General features: G+C 40.5%; 1 protein-coding gene across 7 annotated transcripts in view; it reads right to left on the bottom strand.

The window, feature by feature from the left end:
• Nucleotides 1-1,362: 1,362 nt before the first annotated feature.
• The window catches only part of LOC116790031 (WASH complex subunit 2A-like), a 34,936-nt gene continuing 24,704 nt past the window's right edge, over nucleotides 1,363-11,594 (bottom strand). For 4 of the 7 annotated variants that reach the window (XM_032694580.1, XM_032694579.1, XM_032694581.1 and 1 more), the window contains 8 exons: nucleotides 11,364-11,492; nucleotides 11,064-11,159; nucleotides 9,859-9,978; nucleotides 8,639-8,701; nucleotides 7,727-7,939; nucleotides 5,369-5,974; nucleotides 4,559-4,733; nucleotides 1,363-1,845 (listed from right to left, as the gene is read on the bottom strand). In XM_032694580.1, the coding sequence (XP_032550471.1) occupies nucleotides 1,709-1,845; nucleotides 4,559-4,733; nucleotides 5,369-5,974; nucleotides 7,727-7,939; nucleotides 8,639-8,701; nucleotides 9,859-9,978; nucleotides 11,064-11,159; nucleotides 11,364-11,492 (1,539 nt within the window). In that variant the 3' untranslated portion in view covers nucleotides 1,363-1,708. The remainder of the gene's footprint in view (nucleotides 1,846-4,558; nucleotides 4,734-5,368; nucleotides 5,975-7,726; nucleotides 7,940-8,638; nucleotides 8,702-9,858; nucleotides 9,979-11,063; nucleotides 11,160-11,363; nucleotides 11,493-11,594) is intronic. The other 3 variants (XM_032694584.1, XM_032694582.1, XM_032694583.1) reach the window with 1 other exon arrangement.

Here is an 11,594-nt window from a genome sequence, read left to right as displayed (position 1 = left end):
TATTAATGTGAAGGACCAAGGAGAAAGGAGGATGCAGAAAAAAAAAAAAAAAAGAATTCACCTCTTTTTCCTCTTTTCCTCCAGTATGTCTTTGAAGCCCTTCTAAGCACAGAAGAAAGGAGTAAAGAAGCAATCCAAATCATGTATGAGACATAAGCAGATGTAATGCCTATAAATAAAGTGCAAGCACTTTCACTGTAGACACCCATTTGCAAATAGCTCCCACATTCTTTTCCAAGCTGCTACTCCCAACTTACCCCCCCACTTAACATGAATCATTGTCAGGCCCACGTATGGCACAAATCAATGCATCACGTTTCTCCTTTATCCCTTCCAACCTTTCCTCCTGCTTTACCCTCATTAGTGCTAGATGCTTCAGCTGTAGTACTTACTGTGCCTGATAAAGTAAATTCAACTGGAGAAACAAGAGATTGAAGCAGGTGTCTCAGAACCAGGGCTCCAGTGAAAGTAGGAATTGCTCTTAAAGAAGTCCTCTGAGCACATGCTTTAAATTCACACAGAGCAGAACAGTCTTAAGAGTTGGATATAAAGTAGTACATCATTATCATAAAAGCAGAGCATCTAGTCAGAATTGCAGGCAATCACTGATATAATAAAAGAAACATTTATCAATCTGTATTTATACATTTGCTCTCCTTGTACGCATGCAGGAGAGCAAGTATCTACCACTGGGTATGGTTAATGGCATCTATTCCAGAAGGGGAAGCTAGAAAATACAGGAAGCAAGGTTAAGCCAAATACACCAGACAGTTAAAGGGATTCCACAGAATAGCAACCTCCTGTAAACAGCCTACAACGTGTTATGGATGAGAAGGCAAACGAGACAGCAAGCCTTAATGTGCAAAAGAGTCTCTGCATAAAGTACATGGGCTTGTTAGCTCTCAAGTGACCAAGCTGCTCTGTACAGATGGACTTTGTGGAAGGTGTTATTTGCAAAACTCTGCCAAATCCATGCAGGTGAAAAATCTCATTTAGTGGCTTACAACTTGAACAGAAGACCACGTTAGGTTTCTGTTGTTCTCATGGACCACTCGGTGCTCATTTGTAACATGAGCTTCCTGGCAGGGAAGTGTTAACTGTTGTTATTTTTATAGACCACATTGGCTGCCAATATGAAATATCTCATCTCTAGCTGCTATCAAGTCCGGCACTGAGATTTGTTAACTGCTTGATTCCATAAGAGAAGCTGTACCTGATAGCCAAACCCAGTCTTACCCTAATATTAACTCAGCAGGTTGGCAGCTGACCCAGACAAGGCATGGTAGTGGTTTTGGTTGTTTTCAAGTCATGATGCACACTCTAAGCAAGGGGTAAAGAGGAAAATAAGACATGCAGACAGAGCAGGTTTAACAGACTCCATTTACTATTTATGCATTATTTTATCTATAAATCTGTTCAATAAAACAAACTATCCTTTATATAATAGATTACTTCATTGCAGGTATTGCACAGGCTATATTCATCTGGGCACCATGGAAACATAATAGCATGAGGTTACTCTATTCTTTAAAAAATATATAATTTAGCAGAATTAGACTAGCACAGGAGAATACTAACCATTTTAAATGGTAATCTCATTTAAATATCCACATCCATCTCATTTCAGCTCTACTGAATTAAGAGAATCCAGAGTATTAGTACTGAACAGGGCATAAGGAAGGCCACCTCTCTGCAACAGTCCCCTTGGCTACTGGCCTCCAAAGGCATTCAACGGGTCATCAAACGTGCTCAGGATCTTGCTTTCAGATTTTGCTTCTGAGGCTGTTTGGGAAGGTCTGGTTTTGGGAGTTGGTATCTTGACTTGGCTGGTAGAGAAGATATCATCTAAAGGGAAGAAAAAAAAAGATGGATTTTAATGGAATGCGACTGCTACACAGAAGTAAATGTTGTAGATAAGAGACGCCAGCACACAGCGGTGACTGCGCCAAGGACATTCTGTGACAAACAAATGCTTTCCTGCTACTTGCAATTCTGGAGGCATTTGTAAGGACATACGTGGGAGCTGTTAGCTGTAAGTCAAATTAAGAAATTTTTTTTTCTTCTCAGTAGACAGTATAAAATATACTACTTATATTTTATACATGTTCAAGCTCTCATAAGCATTTGAAAAGTACTAATAAATTAAAGCTCCACAATAAGTTCCATTGTGCAAGTGCCAGACAACATCCCTCTTATCTAGAACATTAGAGTCTGAGGAACCTGAGAGATCCAAGAGCTGTGAGGCTGTTGCCAAAGAAAATCAGAAGAGGAAAAGATGGTAGTTGCTAGCAACTAGCGTTGACATCCACTAACCACGAGCCTTTAATCTACAGAAAGAACACGACATAAATCCCTTGAGAACAGAGCACTGCTAAGATGACAGCTACAACCATCATCCTGATGAATATTCAAAAAGCCTGTCTACAGTCTTGAATCAAGATCTCCCACCACCTTCCTCAATACAAACACTTCTGATGCGAATAACTAGGAACACAAAGTGGAAAAATATCACACTGCCATTAAGACAGAGTTCTCTCCTGGAGGATAACACGTAGAAACTAAACCCTCCAACATGGATAGCTCATGTCAGCAGCAGAGCTCACAGTCCTGCAGTTCTTGCTGTGGCTAGTGCTGCTGGTGTTTAGGACTGTGCTTATGAAAAGAAATGAAGCTGCAGCCATACACATGCTAAAGTGCTGCTGTGAGGTTTCCTGAGCATAAAAAACCAGCATATCTCCTACTGTAAACTAAGAAATTTAGGATATTCAGATTATGCAGTTGGATTATAAAACCAAAAAATTACAAGACTGAGATATGAGGATCACTAGTGATTTGCAAGGCCAGTGTAAGTAGCACGTAACTGGTCTTGAATCTCTGTTAAAAAAATGGGTGCTATGTAGAGATTAATAGCCATTTATTAGTCCAGAGTATAAAAACTAGTATTTCAATCTTCTTTAACCTTGAGCAGAGGGCAAGCACAAAGTGGTCTATCACAATGTGTTTCCCTGTCTCTTCTTGCTGCTACTTCCACTTCAGCATGTGTCTGCTACTGTGCTGATGACAGGGATTACACAGGAATAATCCAGGACCACATTTCAGCATAAGAGCAGTTTAGAAAGGCAGTAAAACAGAGTAATCCCCTACTGGCATCACTCCAGAGCAAGAAGCTATCACATGGATTAGCTTTACAGCAAAGGGGAAGAACAGTGAGTGCCATAAGCAGTAGAGGTATCACTCTCATTTTATAACAAGGCTTAAGGAACAGAAAAGTTTTGGCCATGGAAAACAGTATTTGTTAACACACAGGAAAGCTCAGTCACCATTTTGCAGGCTAGCAGGGGTGACATTAAGATATTTGTGACATCAGCCATAAGGTCAGTGAGGAGGCTAGGATAAAGAGCTGAGATGGTTTTTCTAATATTGCTACCACAAGCCTAATACAAATGCAGTAAATAGCAATTGGACAGCTGTGGTAGGGCAAAGGAAAACAGCCTGCAGCCTCCATCCCCCCAGACTGCACCTATGTACTGTTTCATTTGCATAGGCTACATGAAAAATGTAAATGATTAAACTAAGGTTTTCTTAATAATCCAATATATATTTCAATATCTTCCTAGCAAACCTTTAAGTCTCATATTTTATATTAATTGAGAAGGTTTTGAAATCTCAAGATGTTCATTCTCTGGCAAGTTTTGTAACACATTTACAAATTTAGCCAGGTCATTCTATCAGGCTGGAATGCTTAGCATCAGTCCAAGTAAAACAGCAATAAGTGAGATTCAATTTGAATTAGTGACAAAGAATGAAAACTTGACAAGAACCAAAGCCAGAGAAGCGAATTTTTTGTCTTAGTAAAGAAATATATGCAATCCCAAAGAACAGCTATAAACATGAAGAGCCTGAGAACAAACACAGCTGAGGATCAAATTACTTTCAGAGTCCCCACTGATGGAGAAGAAAGGAGTATGCTTGCCAGCCTTTCACATTACTACTTGCTGTTTTTTTCAACAAATGATACATGGCAAACTTTTGCTCTCAGGTGTAGTATCTGTAAATTGACCTGGGACCATGGATGTAAACAAAAGCTTACAGGCTCCAGGGTAGTCAACACAATAGTGAAGGTGAGATGGGAATAATTTGTTCGTATTTGTTCAATGTTTGTTCACTGTTCATATCAGTGACTCATCTGACAGTACAATACAAAAAGCTGCACAAACTGAAACACAGAACGTGTCTCAGAGCCATAACAACATGAAATTAGTCTCTTACTCCAGGTAAGTGTAATTTTTTAATTCCTTCAGGTAAGAAAACCCCTACAGAAATTAAACTATCCTTTCTCTCAGAACAATTTTATACACTCTCCTAAACCATTTAAATGCCATGCTAGTTCTGCAAATCTAGGAAGTTCTCATCCAAGGTTAAAATCCAAAGGTGACTAGAGATTTCAGAGCAGCTGAAGTTAAAAGAAAGCAGAGGGTTCTAAAATATCTTAGATGAGTGCAATTCAGGACAATATTATGAGATTAGTAGAAAGACATTTACTTAAACATACACTTACCCATATCATCATCAAATATGGATTTTTGTTCCAGCTTTTTCTTGGTCTTCTTTTCTTTTGGTTTTACAGTAAGATCCGCAAAAATATCAATGTTATCATCAAACAAGTTAGTCTCTGGCATTTTTTCTTTCACTTTGTTCATTGGTTTAATTGCCTCAGTAGCAAATATATCATCCTTGGAGAAAACACAGAGAGATTTCATCAACCCACAACATAGTTCAAGAGAATGGTCAAATTATCTGTACACAGCACCTGAGATGTTTAGAAGACTGACAGCCTTGGGCTTCTTGGGCTTGTCAGTCGAAGGTTGGTCTTGATGACAACCTAACTGATTCTGCGATTCTCAAACATGAGAAGTTTGAGTCCCTTGGGGCACTTGGCAGAAGTGCCTTAGTGGTGGATTGTTCACAGGTCAAGTACTGCACACCAAGGCCTGTTATCAGCTGCCCAGCCCAACAATTTTATTCCTTTTTTTAAAGTGTTATTTGAGCTGCTGTGCACTGAATAGACAGATAAGAACCAAATACTTCATTACTCTGAAAAAGGTATGTTGTCACAGCACATTTAGTGACATGCCTGCCCTGTATTATGCCTGCTCCACTTTTTAATCACTGCTGCAAGTAAGGGGATAAACAACCAAATAAAGGGTTTCCATTGCCCAGCAGCAGAGCAGGATTGACAGTTTACTTCTATCACTACCTATCCTGCACACCCCATCCTATTTGGCAGCCTCCACTAAACATCTAAGTAGATGGGTCTAAATATGGCCCTGAGGATCAAAAAAGCCAACATGGCAGCTTCAACCGTTACCTCAAAGATATCTTGGGCAGCAGGGTCAACTGCTTGGTGTACAGCAGATTTCAACTCCTTTTTTCCAGTTTTCTGATAAGTGAAGAGAGAGTCTTCCTCTTCTTCCAAAAAAGGTATGGGGCTGCTTTTTGTTGAAGATTTTTGCTGTACAGGCTGGAAGAGATCACTGCTGTCCTGATCACCCAGAACAGACAGATCAGGCTTTTTCTCTCTGCACTTGATGGGTTTGTTAGCCACACTGTCTGGCATTCCCTCCTTTAATTTTGATTGTGCAGCTGGTCTGGACGTTGAGCTGCTAGCAAAAACGTCTTCCGATTCAAACAGGTCATCCCCATTTTCTGTGGATTCTGGAGGAAGGAGTTTGTTTGTCCCAGCAGACAAAACACTGCTGTGAGCTGCTAGTGACAAGCCAGAGAGAAAGCCATTTTCCTTGGATTCTGCTTCAGTAGCAAGAGGCTCCTTTATGTTCACTACTGTCTGTTTTGGTAGAGAGAACTGTGATTCTTTAGTACTGTCCACCTCCTCGCTCCCTTCGGACTCTTGGGCAGCCAGACGTCGGGCCATTCTGCTAGGAGGTCTTCGTCTTCCTGTAACCCTGATCCTGGTCTGCAAGAAAGGAGAAAGTGCAGAGCAGGATTATACATAAGGAAAAAGCCCCATGGCACATTAAAGATTGGAATAGTTTGGAGTCAAGTTCAGAAAAATAACCCAGGACTTGGGATTTGCTGCCTGTAGTCATTCCACAGCAGGTGGAACTGGTGAACAAAAGCAACAGTGCTTGCAAGTGGAGAGTCACAACACAGCAAGCCATTCTAGCCCCTTGGCTTTAGGTAATACCTTAGTCAGTCTGCCAGCTTGCTAATCCAGGGGCTTCTACAGTACAGTTAGTCTGTCAAAGCCATGACTAATTATGTTTTCCATGCAATTTCATTTTCTGCATAGCCTATTGCAGTTAATTGCTGCTTTTAAGGAAGCTCCCTTGCAAGTTTCCATTGTAGCCTCTACCATAACCCACGTGGACAGGAGTATTTACATGGGTAGGAAATGGATCAGTACAACCTCCTCTTCTCTTTAATTAATTGCTCCATGCACTGTTCTCTAAGAGGACAGCCAGAATGCTGGGTAGGTTGCTTCATTCCAGCCTTTAGAAGAAAGTGCATTTGGCTGCATATTTACAGCTTAAACTCAAACTTGAAAGCTTGAAGAAGCAATGATATGCCAAAAAAAAGTAACCTGAACCACAAGATGCTTCTCCTGAGATTACTTCTGTAAAAAAACATGCATCATCACTGCACTAAATTGAACATTCAAGGTTGATCATATGCAGCTACAGGCACTCTATTCTTTTGCAAGCCTATCTATTTAAAAGTAGCACAATAGAGAGCTTTGTCTGTTGTGTGGGACATGCTGCTATTGGAAACAACTATGGTAAGCATTAGTCTGGTGTACAAGCTTCAAACTCATCAGTAAGGGATCATGTCAGCCATTGTGGTGACAGCTGCTGCATCTTCCCAAGTCATCTCTGTGCTCATCTAGTAATGAACAACCTTATCAGCATTAAGGAAAGAAAGAAAGAATCAAAGTTAAGATTCTAAGTTATCTTACTCAAATTGCTGTTGCTGCTAGGAAGCCCAAGAGACTTACTTATACAATCAGTAGCACCCAGATGAAATCTTAGCTACACGGTTCACACTTACTTTTTCTACAGAACCATTAAATCTTTAATTAGAATATGCCTTTTGCAGTCCATAAAGTAAAAAGTCTGAGTAAAAAACAAGTGAGTCAGGAGCTAGAGATTTGCCATGTCAAAAGCTGTAACACTTCTTCTTGTTTTGGCTTTGTATGAAAACAAAGGTTTTCTTTGAAAAAGAATTGAGAGTGACAGTTCAAGACAGCATGACATTTTTATCCACAGAGGAAGTAAAGGTCAACATACAGCAGTTCTTGATAGCTTGTCAAAGCAGTTGTCTGTAACAGATTTTACAGTTAGCCTAGCAAGATGCCTTTTTTACGCTTTTTTAGGTTGGTGCCTCCTGGGGTAGGACAAGATGTTATACGAAGATACTTCAACCTATAGGGAAATGCACTGTACTTTACATACACATATACTTTAAAAAGACACAGAATCAAGCCTTTGCAAAATAAGCCCCTTATGGAGAGAAGTATATAGTAGGCTTCACTTTCCTTCACTTTCTCTTCAGTGATCCACAGAAATGAGAGGGGATTAGACTTTCACATTTCCATTTAGATTCAGATAAACCACACCGTTAGCAGAACTTGCATACCAAACCAAATTCCTGCATGAGGACAGACTGTATTTTTAATCCCCTCTTCTCTCCCCCTAAATACCAAGGTTACCTTATTGGCGCTGTGCAAGGTATCCGCTTGCATGGGCTGATCAAAGCTCACACCTGGTTCTTCCCTGTTTCCTGACACAGACAAGGCTTCGCTGTTCTGTGCATCGTTGGGTTCATGTAATGGAGTGTCCAGCACTGGTAAGGGGGACTTTACATTGGAGACTTTAGGCATTGCACCTGGTAGTAAGGCTGCAGGATTAATAGCTAAGTTAGCCTACAAAACAAAGAAAACAAAAACATACACACAAAAAGAGATCACATTACTACTGCTCCAGAGCAAGCACGGCTCCAGAGAAGCAGTAAGAACTAGAGCATCTGGGCTTTCAAGTTCTACTTCCAAAGTGCCTGGCTTTTCTCAGACCTATGAACTTCTGTGTCTCCCACATTCTCTGTCTCACTGAATCTGTAGAGTGGTCAACACTATTATTGTGTATAATAGCTCCAGGAACAGCATGGTCACATTATGTCACACCAAAACACACAGCTCAATATTCTGCCTGAGGACACAATGGTTGTGACTTTGAGTGATAGTGTGATATAGATAGTTATTAGTCATTTCATGTCAGAAGAGGGACATACCCAAAGCTACCCCTAGGGGTCTCTGAAAATATCCTTATGAGTCTCTAAACATACTTAACAGTGCTGAGAAGAACAGCAGGTCAAAGAGGAACCCACCCTCTGCCCCCCAAACAGAGTAAATAGTGCTTCTCAGAGTCAGGACTGAAACAGAAGGGGGAAATAATATTAAACATGCAATACAGAAAAAGTAATCAAAAATACGCCATCTGAAAAAAATAATATTGCGAGAGTAAGGTAAGGAAGCAATAAGATTTTGTTTTTAGGGAAAGCCATCAGTGAGGCAAGGAAGATTATTATTTTTTTTGAAAGTTAAAATGCCAGTAAAGTTAATTACTTGTAGCTTTCCAATCCGAGATGAGGGCTCTTTGGTTTTAATGGGAACAGGACCTGTAGATTTCTGCACAAAATTACACTGGATTAAACAAGTGGACAAGTTGTCATCAACCAGAGCATAGTTTGCACTTCAATACATCTATAGAAAGCAGCTAATTGCTTACCAATTTCTTTTGAAGATACTTTGTCATCATCACATTCTAGCACTAGAGCTATAGTCACTCAGTTTTCAGATTCCCACATGCCATGGACCTATCTTCATTATCACATTTCATTCCACCTTCCTTCTACCCAGTATTATACTTTGCCATAGTAACCCAACAACTTCCATCTTCTCCAGGTCACAGCCACCACCAGTGAAATCAAACCATGACAGCTACCCTCTGTCCTTGCTTATTCTGTCCTCTAAAAATTCTCTAAAGCCATATTGCCATATTATGATCTAACTAACCTTTCTCTTCGTGACTGGCTACAGTCGGGCCATAGACTTCAAGGAAGCCCACATGGAAGCTAAGAGGGCTTCAAAATTGTACCACACAGCTTCAGAGAAGTGAGTCTTCCTCTACAGAAAGCAGGCCAGCAGTGCCAGAAAGAAGACTAGACTAAAAGAGGAGAGCAGCTGCTTGGTCTGAAGACTACAGTCAATTCTAAGACTCAGGGAATGAATCAAATCAGCTAAGGTGCTCCTACACATGAAAATCCAAAAAGTAGTTCTGGTGAGGCATAGGACAGAACTCAGATCCACACTACGTCTCCCAGAGACCCTTGATTCTGCAAGATTAAGGACAGCAGTAGGAGTCTTGTTTGCTCATCATAAAATCTCCAAGATAAGATTCTCAACAGCCACAGATTTTGCTGCATGCCCTGATCTTCTTTCTGAAAAGGACGACCTTTAAAAATCACATTCACCCCAACAGACACTGGTACTTCAGAGAAGAAGAAACAACGACCCATTTTCAATCCAGCTGGACCTAAGGTCTAGCTCTTCACTGCCTTGTACTTTCATATATGTGTGGGCACTGCATCAATAGTATTTAAACTTCTTGATAGTAACAGTGCACCTGCTGATAAGCCAAAGACAAGTTCGGCCATGCTTTGCTGCTTTGCAGCCAGTGAATCCAGGCATTAGTTTTCATCTTCCAAGACACTTATTTAAAACTGGATGATACATCTCCTTTTTATTTGCATGCTGTTCAAGGCATGCAAGATTTAAGTACTTGCCTCGGTAGTTGCTGCCTTCAGAGTTTCATCTTGCTTGGCACTTAAAGTACTTTCTAGAAGGTTACTGCTCTCTAAGGAAGGGCCAACATTGGTCTGAAGAGTTTTCTTCTCGGCTATTTTCTGAAAGCATTAAGATCACCAAGTCAACAGGAATGGGGTAAAAAGCATGGCGTATAGATCCCAAAAAAGCCCAAACCCCCAAAAGAACAACCCAAGCAAAACTTCTTAAAATCTTGTTTTTAACTGAACAGAAAACTAGCTACACCTTTCGATTCTGCAGTGCATAGTGGCATTGTCTTTTGGCTCTGAAATGTAAGGGCCTTCCACCCCTCAATTCCTCTAGCCTACCTCAACCTTTGCTGTCTATGCTAATGATTAACAATGAGAGTACCAATAAACATTCAAGTGCATGCATATTTCCTCATACGCAAGACAGCAGGGAAAATAAAAGCACAAAGCTAGCAAAGGAACAGTGCTATTTTTATGTTTTCAAGCAAACAGGCTCCATATATAGCTTCCAAGAGCTAATTACTTAAGACCATCCACTCCATAGTCCTCAAAGAAACTGTTTCCAGGAATTATTGCCAGCTTCCTAGCCTAACTTCCAGCTATAGACATGAAAACAGACTAAAGTAAAAGTTGTCTTCAATTTAATTAAGCTAAATACATTTAGAGTAGTAGTTTAGAATGCATGGTAAGACTTTGACCTCAGACCACCTGTATTGCAGTCTAGTTCATTAGTGCAGCTGCTCACCCTCTAAAAACAATCCAATGATCATGAGGATTTTAATACCACATCACTACCTTAGATCAAACCAACCTGCAGAAGTTTGAATTACATAACTCATAGAGCAAGGCTCATCAGTCATGCATGAAGTACAGGGAAGCAATATTAGCAAGTTAAACAACTAAACAATACAAACTCTACTACTCTGATTTCTGCTCAGGTGTGTTCTCTTATACCTAAACCAGTCCTAGTGGTACACAAAAAGAAACAGAATCCAACTCTCTCATCCCAACTTCAGGAGACCTAAAGCATCTGTTTGTTCCCTATGTCTTCAGGGTCACAATGACCATTTCTATTATCTCAAAAAGATTTGAGAAGTCACCTAATTTCTTGTGGAAATACATAAGGAGAAAATCCCTTCCATATACTTCCTTCCAATGTCTTTTATATAAGCCATTTACAGTAGAGGAACAGATACCGGAAGGTTTGTTTTAGCAGTACTGAAGAGATCATCCTCATCATCGTCCCCAAAAAGGCCTCCTCCAGATGGTGGCTTCAGGACACGGTTTGCAGACTAAAGAAACAAAGAATAAAGAAAAGATGAGTCACAGATCCAAAGCACATCGCCTTCAGCCCATGATGCCTGAACTGATATTAGCATTTGGCCCTCCTGGAAATCAGTGACTTCTATGCTGTGTCCAAACAAGAAAAACCAGTCGGCTGTGCATTTGGAAGACTGTTTTTAAATAGGAGGTTCAGAGGAGGACTATGAACTCACCACTGACTTCTTGGGGCTGGCAAAGAGATCAACATCTGGATCATTGTCCTTCTGAAGTTTGTGGCTGAAGAGCAGCTCTTCATCTTGAAAGACCCCGGTGCTCTTGGGCCGAGCAGTTTTCTCAGAAGCCTGAAAGGAGAGGAGAAAGGTCCACAGTGAGAAAGTCCCTCTTTAAGGAGGTTATTTTCCTAGTGATAAGACACGTTACAATTCACCTAAGGCTGTACTATG

The sequence above is a fragment of the Chiroxiphia lanceolata genome, chromosome 8 (assembly GCF_009829145.1).
Source record: "Chiroxiphia lanceolata isolate bChiLan1 chromosome 8, bChiLan1.pri, whole genome shotgun sequence".
NCBI lineage: Eukaryota > Metazoa > Chordata > Aves > Passeriformes > Pipridae > Chiroxiphia > Chiroxiphia lanceolata.
This window is presented reverse-complemented; position numbering and strand designations above follow the sequence as displayed.